This window comes from Vulpes vulpes, chromosome 6 (genome assembly GCF_048418805.1).
Source record: "Vulpes vulpes isolate BD-2025 chromosome 6, VulVul3, whole genome shotgun sequence".
In the NCBI taxonomy this organism is placed as follows: Eukaryota; Metazoa; Chordata; class Mammalia; order Carnivora; family Canidae; genus Vulpes; species Vulpes vulpes.
The window spans coordinates 126,420,533-126,438,252 of record NC_132785.1 but is presented as its reverse complement, the minus strand read 5'-3'; the positions used below and the strand labels follow the sequence as shown (position 1 = coordinate 126,438,252).

Sequence of the window (17,720 nt, the reverse complement as noted above, 5' to 3'; positions counted from 1 at the left end):
TCAGCAGCTCAAGGCTATGTCGCCTAGTAGGTTGCTCCTTCTCCGCTTTGGTTTCTTCCTCTGTGAAATGAAAGCAATAAAAACAAGACCTGCTGCCCTCAGAACTGCTGACAGAACGGAAGGCAACGTTGCCAGCGAGGGCAGGCTGGACACTACCATGTACTCAGCACACTCCCACTCCCAGCCCACAGCTAAGTACTCGGGGAAACGTTTCTTGGCTTATGGATGGCCAGAGTGGGGGCTAGAAGACAAGTTTTCATGATTCCAAGACCCTGTGAACCCCCGCCACAGGCACGATGGTGTCTGCAATCTAGATGTTATATCCTAGTAGGAAGCAAACCAAAAAGCTTGCTGGTTTTCTAGCTGCTGTGCTTGTGGATCCTGCGGCAGCCTTACCAGCCTTGAGTGGGGAGGGAGATGCAGGACACCTGGGGTTTCCGTTTGGTTGGGCCACTACTTCATTCACCAGCCCAGGCCTGCCTGGACTCTGGGCCTCTATTTCTTGATCTGTGTACCTCAGAACTGGACTCATTAGGAAGTTTTCAGACTTCAAAACCAACATCGCAACAATACACACTTTTTCCCTCAAAGAAATACTGAGTAATACTTCAAAAAGATAAAAGAGTTAATTTGGTTGAAGTGGAGGGTAAGAGGCCTAAAGCACCACTAACCTGGATGATCGACTGTGGATCAGCTCTAAGGGCCTTTCAAGATGGAAAACTCTAAGACTTACTGTTTTAAAAGATCTTCAAAAAATTGTTTTGCTTCCTCCCCATTTATTTCAGATATGCTTTTCTGCAGCAGCAGTTGACAGGACAGAGTAAACTGTGTGAGCTTCTCACACTATAATTCATAGCTGAAAATGACTCTGATCCTTACCCACTCTGGAAGTTCACATGGTTTTGAAATGAAAGTTTTCTGTTCTCCACAGCTCCACCCACAAGCCCTTTAAAGTTACAGGAAAATTATTAAAATGATAGAAAACCGGCTGCAAAGGAGCAGGAATAAAGCCAACCATTAAGAGAGTTTCCCTGGCCCTGACGACTCTGGGCCTAGAGAAAGGAGACTCCAACAGCCTGTCCAAGATTGCTACGTCCCCTCACCAAACACTCCCTTCTGTTGAGCAGAAGGAGTATCGGCCAAGACCTATTTACTGTAGGGCCGGTTTTATTAGCTCACTGCCAAAGGCTTCCAGAGTGTCCGTGTGGTGCTCTGGAAAAAATGCGGGGTGCGGCTGTCCTGCCTCTCCCAGCCAGGTGACCTTGGGCCAGAGCCACCACCTTCCAGAGGCTGGGCTTCCTCCTCCTCAAAATGGGAATAATAGCACCTTCTTGATCCACCCAACACGGTTGAAAGAACCAAGTAAGAAAACAGGTGAAACAGCACTTTAGAAATTGTAAAGTACTTTGCAAGGTGAGAGATGATCATTTCATGCTAAGACACAAAGTTGTAATGAATTAATCAAATAAACACCAAAAATCCCAGAGGATCAACAGTCTTATCACCTACAATCTTACAACATGGGGTCGCAGGGCGGGAAGAATCACAGCTGAAGTGCCACCCCACCTTTACAGAGAGCACTCACAATTAGACATGCACAGGGTAGCCTGATTGCCACCCAAACACACACTGAGCAGCGGGAGTCTGAGTGGCCAATAGCCTAAGTCAGTCACCAGTCTCTCAAGCAGGTCAGGACTCTTCTAGTCAGTTCATGAAGTTTCTATTATAAAAGAAACCTTGGTGCTTCTCCGCTTTGCCCAGTATTCAGAGACAACAACCTGAATGTTTTCAGGCCATTCTGGAGAGAAGAGCCAAGGCCCTCAGAGCCAAACCACAACCCCCTTAGATTGTTCAGAGCCACTCTACAATCTGAGGCGGGTGTCTGACTTCTGAGTAGTGCTTTCAACACAGAAGCCATGAAAGATCACAGACATCAAGAGACACAGGCCCATGTAATGACAGATCTGCAGAAGGAGAGTGGGCAGGCTCTGTGACTAACCTGCTGTGTGACCCTGGCTAAGTCCCTGGCCCTCTGGTCCTTGATCCCCCCATTAGTAGAGCAAGGGGATCTGGGATGATGTCTATGGTTCCTTCAGCTCTACACCATTCTGACTGTGGGTTTCCTCTTGATGTTCCTCTGTCCCCTTTTTGGTCCCCATACTCACCCAGTGGCCATGGCTGAAAGGCTTTAGCACAGGGAACCCTGAGGAGGTGAGTCCTGTACTCCCCACAGGCTATGTCGATTAGAGGACCACAGACCCCCGGAGGGCAGCAACTTGATTTTTAGACTCTACTTAAAACCAAACAGGAAAAGGAAGCTGAACCAGAGATAAAGGGGAAACAAACCCCAGTTATAAACTGAAACCTAGGGAGAAGAGAGAGAAACAAGAGGCGCAGAGTGCAGAGCCCCGCCAGCGTGGGCGGCCTGGAGCCACTGAGCCACCCGGAACTCCCATGCCTCAGCCTCAAGCCCCGAAGCACTTCCTGTGAGGGTGCAGCAGCAGGCTGGGGGTGGGACCTGTGGTGGTGCTGGCTCCCCCACCCGTCCATGCCTGTCTGCTCAGCCACAGCCACCTCGGAGGTCTAGGCCTAGCTTCTCCACCTGCTATGACAAGGGGAGGGTCAGTGTGGACGGCTTCCTCAAGGCATCTGTGAAAAACCTCTGAGAACTCAGAACTACCCTAATCGATGCTCTGGAGAAAGAAGGCTGTTTTGATAGGGGCTCAAGGTTTAATATTGACTTTGGTATCAGTTTTGCACCTCTGTTGGGGAGACACTTCTCTCCAACGCTGATCGCTCAGGCAGCAGCTGAGGGCCTGTCAGGGAGATGTGTGAGGCAAGCTGGAAAACTGGCTCTGTCCCTAGTTCACCGAGTGACCCGGGGGCTTCAGTTTCCTTAGGTGCGGGATGGGGCTCACCACCCTGACTCTGCCTGCCTTCCCCAGGCTGTCATGGAGATGAGGCCCATTCCCAATCCTTCGTTCAAAATGAATGGACACCGCAGAGTCAGGCCTTGTCCTAGAACCAAGGGACAGAACACAGAAGACGACGGCAGTCCTTAAAGTCCGTGAAGGGCTTTCAGAGTATAGAAAGGAAGACACTGGAATGCTAATGAATAAATGTATGAGAATGCTATGATTGACACAGTGAAGAAGGGCTGCTCAGAGTACTTGTCCAAAAGAAAGGTTTAAAATTTCCAACTGGTGATTGTGGATTTGTCTACTACTCTCATTCTGTCCATTTTTACTTCATGTATCTTGGAGCTCTTATTAGGTACATATATTTTATGGCTACTGTGTTTTCCTGATGAATTGATCCTCTGATTGGTATGAAATTGTCCTTCTTTATCACTGGTTATATTTTTTGTCTTTAAGTTTACTTTATCTGGTATTAGTGCAGCCATTTGGTTTTCTTGTGCTATTTGCCTGGTGCATCTACACCCCATACTGGTCTTCTGTTGTTGCTGTAACAAATTACTGCATACTTAGAGCTTATAACATACATTTATTATCTTAGTTTCATGAGATAATAGGTCAGAAGACTGACATAGATCTCAAGGGTTTCACTGAGCTAAAGTTAAGGTGTTGAAGTGCTAGCTTACCCTCTGGAGACTCCAAAGGAGAGTAACTTCCTGGCCTCTTTCAGCTTGAAGAGGTCCTCACACTCCTTTCTCACGGCCTGTCCTCCGCGTGCAAAGCTGGCAAAGCAGTGTCACTACAACTCCTTCTCCCACCCTAACATCTCTTCTTGACCACAGCCAGGAAAGGGTCTCCCCTGCTAGCTCTTCTGGTGGTCAGATCTGAGTCTTTTGTGGGGAGAGGGGCTTTTATTTTTTTCTACCCTTACTGAGGTACAACCGACAAAAATTGTGTTTATATGTAAAATTTATATTTTATATGTATAATTTATATTTGAGGTGTATGACTTGATGTTTTGATGGATGTAAACACTGTGAAATAATCACCATGGTCAAGCTAATTAACATGTCCAGCACCTCCCATAGTTACCATTTTCTTTGTTTTTTTCTTTTTTTTTTAGGCAGGTTCTCTGCCTTTAAGGGCTCAGGTGATGAGGCCAGGCCCACTGGATAATCAGGATAGGTGCCCCACCTCAACGTGCATCACTCTGATCACATCTGCAAAGTCCCTTCTGTCACACAAGGTAACATATTCACAGCTTCTGGGGGTCAGGGTGGGGTGGGAGCATTGCTTTGCCTACTGCACTTTACTTTCAGCCTCTTGTACCTCTGTATTTAGTGTCTCTTAAAGACAGTATGCGATTAAGTCTTGCATTTCATTTGGTCTGACAATCTCTATCTTTTAACTGGAGTATTTAGTCCTTTTACATGTAATTTACTGATATGGTTGGATATAGGTCTCCCATTTTGCTATTTGTTTTCTATCTGTCTCGTCTGTTTTGGTTTTTCTATTTCTCTTGTCCTGCATTCTTTTGAGTAAATAGTTTTAAGAATTCCATTTTCATTTCTCTTTTGACTTTTAGGTATGCCTCTTTACATTACTTTTTAGAAGTCTTTCTGGGGTTTGCAATACACATCCTTACTTTTGTAGAGTATACAAAGTATACACAACAGTCATCACACGCCTACATAGTCACTATATGTCATGTTACGAATTTTTGCTTTAAATGGTCTTATACAAGGGACGCCTGGCTGGCTCAGCAGTTGAGTGTCTGCCTTTGGCTCAGGGCATGATCCTGGAGTCCCGGGATCAAGCCCCACATCAGGCTTCCTGCATGGAACCTGCTTCTCCCTCTGCCTATGTCTTTGCCTCTCTCTCTTTTTCATGAATAATTAAAATCTTTAAAAAAAAAAAGGTCATATACACATATATATGCAAATATATATTTTTAATAAACAGTCTTATATTTACTCATACTTATGCTTTCTAGTACTCCTCATTCCTTCCTAAACATTCAAGTTTCCTGGCATAATTTTTCTTCAGCCTGAGGAGTATATATCAGGTATATCAGCCACAAATCCCCTAGTTTTCTTTTATTTGGAAAACACTTTTATTTTGTCAACATACTTGACGGTGCTTTTTTCTGAATAGGGAATTTTGAGACTTTTTCTTTTAGCAGTTAAAAAATAAATGTCATTCTACTGTCTGACATCCATGGTTTCTGATGAGAAGTTAGCCATCATTTATATCATCATCCTCTGTATATAGTATATATTTCCTCTAGTCACTTTTAATATTTTCCTTTTCTTTGGTTTCCAGTGACTATGAAGTGCTGAAGTGTGGCTTTCTTTGTATTTTTCCTGCTAGGGGTTTGCTGAGATTCTTGGATATGTAAGTTAAAGTTTTTCAGCAAATGGGAAGGTTATAGTAATTATTTATTCCAGCATTATTCTTCTGCCCCATTCCCTTTCTCCTTTTCCTTCCGGATTCCAATCACACATATGCAGAATTCTTGGTATCATCCCACAAAGTCTTAAATTTTTTAATATTATTTCCCTGGTTTTCAGAATAGGTGATTTCTACTGTTCAGTATCCAAGTCCACCAACTCTTTTTAATACAATCTCTGATCCACTTTTGATCTCATCTAGTGAATTTTAGTATTTCATCTCTAGTACTAGAACTCTTATTTAGTAAATTTTTTACAATTTCCGTTTCTCTGTATGTTTGCTCATTCTATCCACCTTCTAAGTCTTTGAATGTATGTATAATAGCAACTTGGAAGTACTTGTCTGCAAATTCAAACTTCAGGCTCTACTGATTGCTTTTCCCCCTTAAGTAGAGGCTGTATCTCTTGACTCGTTATGTGTCCACTAACTCGTGATTGTATGTTAGACATTGTGATGACATAGTGCAGATAGTCTAGGTAATACTGTTTTCCTTTAGAGGCATGGAATTTGTCCTGGCAGGCAGGTAAATTACTAGCAGATTCTTTTGATGAAGTCAAGTGTGTATGTATTAATTCCCTTTTAAGTTCTATTTCCATTTTGAACTTAGCCCCAGGGTGTGGCCCTTACTCAAGGGTATAGTCCTCACTCCTAAGGTATGGCTGTTCTGGGGTCTCAACTGAATGCCTAAGGTGCTCAGTGAGGTCTCTTCATTTGGCTAACTAGAATCTCTTATATCTCCCAGCACTGCAAGAACTTTGGCATCATCATTCAGTCCTTAGCCCTTCAGCAGGCAATCTGTGATAGGCCTCATAGACAAGTCTTATTCTACACACGCACAGCTAGCCAGCCTTAGGAAACAAAGTGAATCCCTACATAAAACTCTATCCTTGCTCCTACCATAGGGCTTCCTCATCTCTATTTCTTTGTCCTGCAATATCCAGCTATTTCAGTAGCCTAAAATTCCAATATCTGCCTTCTGAACTCATTAAGATCAATTTTCTGCTTGAGTCCCACCATTCTGTGCCATAACCAGAAGGAGGCCCCAGGCAGAAAGACAGAGCCATCGTGGGGCTTATTATGTTTCTTCACTCAAGATTCAGTCCTGTGCTACCTGTCAATGCCTCAAAACAGCAAGAATTTAATATTTTATATGAGTTTCAGTACCCATATATTCAGATGCTTCATGTATTTTGTTTAGTTTCATAGTTATTTGGTCAAGAGAGCAAGTCTATGATCATCTCTCTGTCATGGCCTGAAGTGGAAGTCAGTGATAATTATTAACTACCAAAGGGTATTCTCTTTCATTTTCTGAGCATTTCCTGAAGATGCCAGCCTGGGTGTAAAATCTTCACTTGTAGGAATATGCCTTTCATTTCCATTCTCCATCTCCACTGTCCTCCAGTTTTATAATTACTGTCTTGTCTTTTCTTTTTCTTGGTTTCAACAAGTAGATAAGAGGTAAGACTGACTCTTCTGGGGGCATTCTTTTAACTCTGCCATCTAGCTTTAATAAGGCACTTGCGTGAAATTAAGAGGAGTAAGAAATGAGAAATATCTTTGGCCAGGGTGTTATGAAAAATGGATTCTAGCCCATACTTTATTATTGATATCTATATCCTTGGGCATTTATTTCCCCACTCATTCTCAGTTTCCTCATCTGCTTAATGAAGGGACTGGCCATATTAATAACTATGAACTTCAAGTACAACACCAAATCCTAAATCAACTGTGTCAAAGCAATAGAAAATACTGGAAAAATAGGAAAGGAGCTGTTAACATCTGATGAGCAATTCTGAGAATGTTAAGAAATGTCCTGTTTAAGGCAGTACCTTATAAGGTGTTACTATAAATTGAGCTCAGCACTTAGTACACTGTTTAGGATGTAGCAGGTGCAAGGTAAATGCTGACTGCATGATGAATATATAAATGAATGAATGAATCAGAAAGTCAACAAATCTCACACAGGATACTAAATGCTAAGGCATTTGGCTCTGCATCTTGAGCATAATAAATGCTCAGTAACTGGCAACTGTATTGACTTGAATTGAAAGCGGTGTTTCCCATCTGCCTAGATCCCAACAGACACCAGAATGGTTGACAACAAATCAGGGAGCTATATACACTAAAGGACACTTTACTTAAGAGATCAAATTCAAAGACGTGTTTTGTGGCTTGGGAAAGTCATCTAACTTCTGTGGATCTTAGTTTTCTTTTCTGTAAACAGACTGTTCTCTCTTCTACTCTCTCTCAGTGGGATGTTTAAGCATAAAAGAGTCTTTGACTAAGAAACAGAGGGAAAAAAATTTGCTTTCTAATACTGGTTTTTTCATGAGAACTTGTGTTAAAAAAAAAAAAGACTGTTCTGAGTAGAAGGTCCTTGTGTCCTATGGGTGCAAGAAAAGGGGACAGGGAGACGGTTGCACAGAATTAGTTACCATCAGTCACACATTGCAAAAATCTACTGGCAATGCTGCATGACCAAATGAAGGCACTGGGTTTGCCCTTCAAGACCCAATTTACATATCACCTCTTCAACGAAGGGCTTATTGAGCCCCCAAGATAGACAAAATTATCCCTGCTGATGTGTTTCTTCTGTATTTTACAGTATTATCAATTTAATGTCACAGATGATTGTCCTTTAGGGAGGGGCTACCATGTTTTATTCCTCTTTTATAACCAGTTGTGCTCGGCACAATTCTTGGTATACACACCATGTGTTCAGGATGTTTGTTAAGCTGTTCTGCCTAAAATACTGGTACTCAGGAAGTATGTGAATTACTAGTGCACAGAGAGCATGTTGACATGGTCTTGTTTTTCATATCTCAACGTTTGTAAAGAGAATGTTTGAATCTAGTATGCAATACAGGGTTCTCTGCCCCAAGTAACTTCCATCCCAACCAAGCTCCTGGCCAAACTCATCTGCAGCATAAATAGACATTACTAGCCAAGTCAATTGACTGTTCCAAGGAAATAATGAACTCACATGGGAAAATGACAACATCTCTGAGAAGTGCAAGCACTATAAAATACTTGGAAGATAAAAGAACAAATGAAGCAACTGTGATATATAATAAGAAATACATAATTGGGGATCCCTGGGTGGCTCAGCAGTTTAGCGCCTGCCTTTGGCCCAGGGCGCAATCCTGGGGTCCCGGAATCAAGTCCCACGTCGGGCTCCCAGCATGAAGCCTGCTTCTCCCTCTGCCTATGTCTCTGCCTCTCTCTCTCTCCGTGTCTATCATGAATAAATAAATAAATAAATCTTAAAAAAATACATAATTGATCTCTGTCCATTTCTGAACATAGGTTAGTGTCATCGTGGGTGGCAGCAATAATTTGTTCCTGGGTCTTAGTTTATAAAGGTAACTGAGTGATGACAATGCCACTAAAATTTAATGTTACTCACAGCTCCCCCTTAAGCGGGGAGGCATAGGTGTTAACACCTATAAGAGGTAAAAAATCTGTAAAGTTTCTTATTGCCTGAGTTTAATTATTTGATAGGCAATGATAATCAATAACCATTTTTAAAGAAAGTGTATTGGGACACCTGGGTGGCTCAGCAGTTGAGTGTCTGCCTTCGGCTCAGTGCGTGATCCTGGAGTCCTGGGATCGAGTCCCACATCAGGCTTCCTGCATGGAGCCTGCTTCTCCCTCTGCCTATGTCTCTGCCTCTCTTGAATAAATAAAATCTTAAAGATAAAGTGTGTCTAGGTATAGAATTTATACCTAGACATAAGAGGTATGGTGTTAGGGAAGCACTAGTGTTGTCAGGAGGCAGGAAGGAGCAAGGGGAAAGCACAGGCCACAGCCTTTCTTGGGGTCTCTGAGGGAAAGGCAGGGCAGGGTAAACAGATCAGAATTGCTAGTTTGAGTAATTCCAGCAGGCCTGAGGGGACAGGGGCTGTCCCTAGTCATTTGGGGTAGCTTGGGGCAGGGGAAATCCTGGCTTGGGGACTATGAGTCAGATAAAGGAGGTATTGGGGATGTGGAATAGGGTGGGTTGGCTTGTACATGAAAGGTGGCCCCACCAACTATTTATGGTCTATAGGACTTACCTAGCTCTGTGACGGCTAGCTCTGTGAGGGGCAGTGTTTCTCCCCCCAGTAAGTTCCCCCAAGGATGTCAAAACATCAAAAAACACAAAAACTATAATTAATGGGGATGGGGGAAGCATGGGAAGAGACTGGCTTAGTGAGTATGGAACTTCCTTTAGGGGAGATGCAAATGTTTTGAAACTGGACTGTGGTGATGGCTGAACATTGAAAATGTACTTAATACCACAGAATTGTAGATTAAAATGGTTTTAAAAAACTGGGGGAAGTAAAAATCTGTAAAATTTCTTATTGCCTGGGTTTAATTATTTGATAGGCAATGATAATCAATAACCATTTTTAAAGAAAGTGTATTGGCATGCCTGGGTGGTTCAGCAGTTGAGTGTCTGCCTTCGGCTCAGGGCGTGATCCTGGAGTCCTGGGATCGAGTCCCACGTCGGGCTTCCTGCTTGGAGCCTGCTTCTCCCTCTGCCTGTGTCTCTGCCTCTCTCTCTCTCTCTGTCTCTGTCTCTCTCTCTGTCTTTCATGAATGAATAAATAAAATCTTAAAGATAAAGTGTGTCTATAACTTAGGACAGAAATTGCAGATACACCAACTCTTGTGCGTGTGGGTATTAGTCTATGAGCAACAGAGGGAGATAAGAGAATACTGATGCCTAAGGAGGCCACGGACATTGAGAAGCCTTAAATCAATGACAAAAAAATAAGTGTAAGCAGGGGTCATACTGAATTAGGAGTAGCAACCAGGACAATGAAAATAGAACATACGATTTTGAATTCATTTGAAGATAATTTAATATATGCACCCATAAGGAGGGGCAGGAAGAAAAAAAATGAGAAAAAGCATTAAAACTGTAGAGAGAAAATATAGAATAAGACAGCAGAAGCAATTGCTATTACTCTAGCTTCCTAATTTTTTCTGCTTGTGTACATTCTAGAAATATTTAGAAAAATGATGTAACCAAAAAAAAAATGATGTAACCTGTTGTATATTTTTTAGGTGGCGTCTAGAATTTTTCCTGGTGAGTTGAGATGTTTGCAAAGGATTTAATATGTAGAAACATTATATGTGGTATATGTACATTAAAAATGTGCATTAAGGGATCCCTGGGTGGCGCAGCGGTTTAGTGCCTGCCTTTGGCCCAGGGCGCGATCCTAGAGACTCGGGATCGAATCCCACGTCGGGCTCCCGGTGCATGGAGCCTGCTTCTCCCTCTGCCTGTGTCTCTGCCTCTCTCTCTCTGTGTGACTATCATAAAAAAAAAAAATGTGCATTAAGTATGTTACATTTATAAATATAACTTAATATTGAGCTTAAGTGCTTTCTTTTTAAAAATATTTTATTTTATTTATTTTAGAGAGGGAATGTGCGTGCACAAGTGGGGGAGAGGCAGAGGGAGAGGGAGAGAATCTTAAACAGACTCCATGCTGAGCAGAGTCCAATGTGGGGCTCAATCCTAGGACCCTGAGATCATGACCTGAGCCAAAACCAAGGGTTGGATGCTCAACTGACTGAGCCATCCCAGCACCCCTAGGGATTTTATTTTTAAATAATCTCTATATCCAACACAGGGCTTGAATTCACAACTTCAAGATCAAGAGTTGCACGCTCTTCCAACTGAGCCACCAGCCAACCCTAAGCTCTTTCAATTTATGAAAAAGGTCTGTCATAAAACATAATTGGCAGAGCCTGTTTACTCGATCAAACTACTCAGCCAAATCAAATTTACTTGCTATCAGAAAAATTTCGACTAATTTCCCAACTCAGACACATCACAGAGCAGCACACCACATCTGAAGTCTTTAATTTTAAACAGATAACCAGAGAGACGAGGGGTGGTGCTAGGCCATGAGTTGGTAGCCTTGCTGAAATGAAAGCTGCCCTCTTCGATATTCTCCATAGCCACTTCCCCTGTACTCAGAGGCCTCTCCGTCAGGGCCAGGGTATCCTCAAATAAGTATAGCCTCAGGAAGTCTCAATGTACCCCCAGGAACACACGTGGCCTGGTTTGTAGGCAGCTGTACTCATGTAATACTAGCGACCTATTGGGGCACCTGGGTGGCTCAGTGGTTGAGCATCTGTCTTCAGTTCAGGTCATGATATCAGGGTCCCGAGATCGAGTCCCGCATCAGTTCCCTGCATGGAGCCTGCTTCTCCCTCTGCCTGTGTCTCTGCCTCTCCCTCCTGGTGTCTCTCATGAATAAATAAATAAAATATTTTTAAAAATACTAGTGACCTACTAGACAGTTAAAATGAAAGGATAATTCAAACTTCAAACTTTAAAAATGAAAAAAGTTATAGGGCAAATATAAATAAACGAACACCAAGTCAGCAATTCTGATATCGACAAACAGAATTTGAGGAGAAAAACCTGATTAAGGATCTAGAGGAATATTAATTACTGGAAAAAATAATCATGACCATGTATGTATGTATGTAATACAGACTCAATTCTGTAAAGTAACTGAAAAATTTTGGGGGGGAAATACTTAAACAATCCTGAGAATTTAAAAATACATGATTTCTTAGATATTTTTTTAAAATCAAGAGATACAAAGTAAAGTAGAAGGCATTAGCTCCCTAGTCTGCCCTTATTTTAAAGTTGTATTTGTTTAAAGTTAGAAAATTCACACTATAGATGATACAGAAGGTAAATTAAGGGCCCTCCCCTCTCCCCGGGTCCTCTCTCCCTAAATATAACCCTTGTTGACACCAGGGAAATCGTGTGCGGGCTCCAGTTCTTATTTCCCAGCCCAGTGCTGCTCTCCTTACACCTCTGTGTCTCCTTGAGGAGGAGGACTGACTAAAGTCAGTCCTTCTGTCCCAGAGGGACTTAAACAATGTAACATCTCAAAGAGTGGTGCCATGTGCTCTATGGTGCGGAAGTCACACAGACCAGGCCAGTCATGGAGAACCATATACTCTATGATCCATTTACGTGGTATGTGCAGAACAGGCAAATCCATAAAGACAGAAGCAGACCTGTGGTTGTCCAGGCCTGGGAGAAGGGACTGGGGGAACCCAGGAGTGACTGCTAAGTAGTACAGAGCTTGCTTCTGGGGTGACCACAATGTCCTAAAATACATTGTGGTGATGGTGGCAGGACTCGATATACTGAAACTGCTGCACTGTACACTCTAAGTGGGTGGAATTCTGTGGTTTATAAATTATATCTCAATAAAGCCATTATTAAAAAATGCTCCAGAAGCACCTTTGGTGGCTCAGTCAGTTAAGCATCTGACTCTTGGTTTCAGCTCAGGTCATGATCTCAGGGTCGTGGGATCAAGCCCCATGTCAGGCTGTGTGCTCGGCGTGGAGTTGAGAGTCTTTCTCCTACTCCCTCTGTTCCCCCCTACCCTGTATACATGCTCTGTCTCTCTCAAACAAATAAAGTCTTTTTAAAAAAATGCTCCAAATGCAGATGGAAAATGTTTTCAAATGAGTTATAAATGAACTATGGGACTTTGAGATTGTTGGAGAAAATCATCTCACCATTTTGGCTCCCACCAGAAATAATACTCAGTAGAAAGGACTGCATCCAGGGTGGCAATTTTAAATTATTTCAGCATTCCAGAAAGTGAAGAGAAAATATAACAAAAGCAAGGGCACCTCTGACTACAAGGCGTCCCTAGAACACAGCAGGTGCAGAGTCCATGCTCAGGCTTCAAGGGGAGTCTATGAACTCAACCTGAAAACTATTCATTTCTCAAGCCATATGCTGAATACTTTAATGTTTCTAAACCTTCTGCCTCCTTCGTTGGTTTCTAATAGTTTAACTGAGCATTTGAAGAAAACAGGACACTTGACTAGCTTTAGCGGACTACAAATAAAATCAATCCGGAGGAACATAATAATGATACATCATTTTTCATCATTCAAATTACTGGAGCTTTATATTTGTTTCTCAGAACTTTTTGTTGGGTTTGGTTTTGAATGTATGTCATTTTTTTTAATCTAACACCTGTACAAATCTGTGCAGTCACGGCTACAATCAGGAGGTTGCCTCTGTCCCTCCCCAAACTCCCCTCTAGCTGTCCCTGAGTGGTTGCACCTCCCCAATCCCCACCTCCGCACATTACTCCCAGCAGCCACTGATGTGTCCTCCAGCTCAGTCCCTTTCTTCTGGACAATGCTACACTAATGGAAACATATGGCATGTAACCTTTTAAGAAGGCTTCCTTCACTTAGCATAATGCCTCTGAGACTCATCCAAGTTGTGTTTATTAAATAATCTGGATTTTCTTGTTTGTTTTTTGTTTTTGCATGCCAGTTTTCTATTGTATGGCTATATCACAAATTGTTTCTCCATTAAATGGAAGAACATCTGAATTGGTTTTGGCCATTATAAACAGAGCTGCCATAAACAGCAATGCACACACATATAGGTTTTTATGGAACATAAGTTTTCATTTCCATAGGGCAAACATAGAGGATTAAGATTGCTGGGTTAAATGTTCGATTTTGTAAGAAACAGTTGCACTGTTTCCCAGAGTGGCTGTACCATTTTTCTTCCTACCAGCAATGCAGGGGAAATGCTGCTACTCTGCATCCCCATCAGCCTCTGGTGTCCTCAATGTTTTCTTACTTCAGACATTCGAACACATATGCAGTAATCTGTTGTTGTAATTTTAATCTGCATTTCTCTGATGACTGCTGGTGCTTTGCCTCCTTCCATGTGCTTGTGTGTTATCCATGTATCCTCTTCGGAGACATGTCTACTTAAGTCCTTTGCCCACTTAAAAATACAGATCTGTTTTCTTACTGTTAAGTTCTGAGAGTTCTTTACACATTCTGAAGACAAGGATTTATGATGTGTAAATGTTTTCTCCAAATTTGTTTCTCATCTTTTCACTCTTCTAGCATCGTTTTTTACAGAGTAACAGTTTTTTAATTTTAAGTTCTACTTGTTTTGTTTTATGTTCTACAGAGGGTGCTTTTGCTGTTACTCATGCAGACCATTTACCTAACCTAGTGGTCATGAAGACTGCTGCAGGTTCTCTTGCAGCAGTTTCCCAGCTGGACATTTAGATTTAGAATCCATTTAGAGGTACCTTGGTACAAAGTGTGAGGACTGGGCCAAAGTCCATTTTTTTTTGCATATCGATGTCTGATTGTTCCAACTCCATTTGTTGACAAGATAGTACTTTTTTCACTGAATTGCCTTTGCCAGACATCAACTGACAACTGATTTCTGGACTTTCCATATAAGTGTCCAACATCTCCACAAGTCATCTTGAAAAACCCCCAGGCAGGCTTGTTGGTACTGCATACATGGCTCATGAAAACTAAGAACTCGACAAGGAACAGTGATAGGGTCCTTGACTCATCTATTTTGTGGTGTAGGCTGTGGAGTATGTAATCCTTTCTCTCTGCAGGTTGGACTGCACAGGGAATATTGAGATTAGTTTTTGGTGTCACAATATGAGAGGTACTGGCAACCTGAAAGCATTCTGGAAGGGGGACTGAGTTGATGAGGCCAGCAAAGATCCTAACACAGGAAGACAGGCCGAGGAAAACGGGGCATCTTGCCTGGAGAGATAAATAGAGAATAAGAACACCTGCTCTGGGCCTCTGAGCTCCTTGGAAAGAAAGAATCCCCCCTTCATGTGATCCCTAGGAGAGGATGAGGGCCAGTGGCTACAACCAGGCACTGTGCTAGGTACCAGGAATCCAGAGATGGACAAGATAAGTTTTTGCTTTCAGGAGGGGGGAGCCACAGGGACAACTATTTTGGTTTGACAAAGGTCACCCAGCAAATTGTAGGAGACTGAATAAAATGACTTGTTTTGCCTTTTATTTTGCGTGATTGCCAAAGATGGCCTAATAGCTCTATTTTCGACAAATGACTCATTCTGTCTTTGGGTTTAATGGCCAAATGAAGGTACTGAGGTCATGTGACAGCAAGAGATCTGCTCAAGGTCTCAAGCAGAGACCTTGCTTGCACAAACTGAGTTTGGAAACCAAGCCTCCCAATGCTTAAACCAGGATTCCTTTTTACTATCTGTTAAAATTCTTAATCAGCACTATGTTTGCTGAAGAATAAATAACTGAATGCTTTCTTCTTGCAAATCCTGTCTCCAGGGTTCTTCTGACCCTTTAGGTTTTCAGTGTCACAGGCTGTCTCAGAGGCCTTTAAATGAGAAAAGGATCCTCCACTTTGAAATGTCAACCCTTGTTTTCAATGACAAGATGAGAAAAAAAAATCATATCAAATCAGACAGGTATTTTCTGAAGATGTTATTTCTGCTCTGAGCTGCTTCTGGGTCACCTACTGCTCTAATTATGCTGGAAGTAAACCTGGCTTTCATGAGATTCAGGATATGGCTGGAGGAAAAAGTTGTCAAGACTACTTAAGATCATCAGTGCTCACACTGGGCTCAGAGCATTCCAGGAATTCATTGATTCATTCCATAATTCATTCCGCTGGTTAACCACAAACACAGACATCACTGACTGCTTTAGTCCTACTAATATACTCAGGGCAGGACAGAGCAGGAAAATAGTTAACACTTTGGTTTAAGGCCAGGCCCCCCCTCCCTGAGCTCTTTACGTGAGCAGCATGGAACAGAAGAGAGGCAGGACTCGAGGTTCCTAGCCCCACTTCTTTCCTTCTAAGGTGGGCTCACTACAGAGAGAAGCAGTAACTCCAGTGCTTTCCAGCTGACAGAGTTCTGGTGAGAATCAGTGGAAATGACGGGTGGGCAAAGTGCCTGGCAAACTGAGAAGCACCGTACCCAGGTGAGAGATTTATTCATTTAACAAACATGTTTGGGCTCTTTCAAATGACATGCACCATGCTGAACACTAAGAATAACCAGTTAAATAAAATATATCCCACATTCAAGAAGACAACGAGATGTGGCAAGTCTGATGATGAGAACACTGCAGGATGGGAGGCCCGGTAGAGGGGGAGCCCTCACCGTTCTGGGCAGGAAGGAAAGATGACTGTGAAGATGGCCATGAGCAGAGGATTAAAGCGGGAGAGAGAGAGTATACTAGGTTCCAGAAGATTTCTCAGTCTCCTTATTTTACTTAATATTTGACATTATTTGCCGAGTGGGCACTGATTTTATGACGACCCTTTCTGCATTACAAAGCAGTTGGCTTCAGCCTCCTACAATGCAGAGCCCCCACAACAGAGTGATCCAACCCCAACATCAATGGTGCCAGGCTGAGAAAGCCTGTTGTGAAGGAAACTGAGGCCCATAGAGGAGAAGCAACTAGTCCAAAAGGCTGTAGTCAGTTAGCAACAGGGCTGAGACCTGAACGCAGGTTGCCTGTGACCCAGGACCCGAGACAGGGTTCCCAGGTTACATAGATATGGGTCTGCAGCTGGGCAGCACAGGAGAGGAGCTTGGAGGGCGACGGGGCTGCTGATGGGACAAGAAGAACTCAAGTGTCCGTGGAGGAGCACCGCCACCAGACAGAGCCATGAGTAAGGAAGGCAGAGGGAAAGGGGGGACAGGAAGAAGCAAAGGAAGGAAGTGGGCAGCCGTCGTCTATTTCTGCTCTCTGACAGAGCACCCTCTAACATTTCTATAACGAGCTGGTTTCATGTCCAATCATCACAACTAGTGAAGTGGGTGAAGCAAAAATTAACATTCTTACTTTCTGGAGCCTAGAAGAGTGAAGTGCTTTACCCAAGTCTCCAGAGTTTTGCAGACAGGCAAAACTCCATGCTAAAGACTCTTTCAGGTGGTAGGTGTCTCCCACCAGCCCGAGCCCAGACCCCTGTTCCTTGACTTGCCTGCAGTCCATGGAGGCAGGACGAGTGTCTGAAGGGACTTTTGTGTGAGCTCAAAGGAGAAACTGGGTGCAGGAGGGCAAGCCCTCAAAAGCTAAGAAGCTGAGGTAGGAACACAGAGGCACTGCAGAGCTGAGCTCCACTCCCTGGGTCTCAGGATCAGGGCTCTAACTTCAGGTGGGTCACCTGGCTCCTCTGGGCATCCCTGCCTGTCCTGAGAGCCAAAGACCCATAAGATCGCCTTTAGGAGCACTCCATGCTCTAAAGATGAAATCTATTCTATTTTAAAATTCTCTTGTCCCGAAGCCAACGATACTACTTTCAAGCATAGCCAACAAAAACCATTACTAGGAGGACAGCTGAGATAGCTTAGTTCCTTGGTCTAGGCTGACAGGAAATAAAATTATTCTGCTAATGAATTAATTTTCAAAAAAATGAAATCATTAAGAAATTTTTGTCCAAGTTTTGAGCAGTTCTGCAGAAGACTGATTTAATTTCCTCTCATGCTAACACTTCTGCTACAAATGATGCACTTATGCACTGTCGTGTGTTGAGTG

At 42.9% G+C, this 17,720-nt stretch overlaps 1 protein-coding gene across 7 annotated transcripts in view; it reads right to left on the bottom strand.

The window, feature by feature from the left end:
- The window catches only part of EVL (Enah/Vasp-like), a 145,874-nt gene that overhangs the window by 70,155 nt on the left and 57,999 nt on the right, over positions 1–17,720 (bottom strand). The window contains exon 1 of one of the 7 annotated variants that reach the window (XM_072762295.1): positions 2,166–2,445. The exons of 5 other annotated variants lie outside the window; for them this stretch is intronic. In XM_072762295.1, the coding sequence (XP_072618396.1) occupies positions 2,166–2,176 (11 nt within the window). In that variant the 5' untranslated portion in view covers positions 2,177–2,445. Of the gene's footprint in view, positions 1–2,165; positions 2,446–17,720 lie in introns of those variants that run through there. One more of the 7 variants, XM_026012564.2, reaches the window with a different exon arrangement.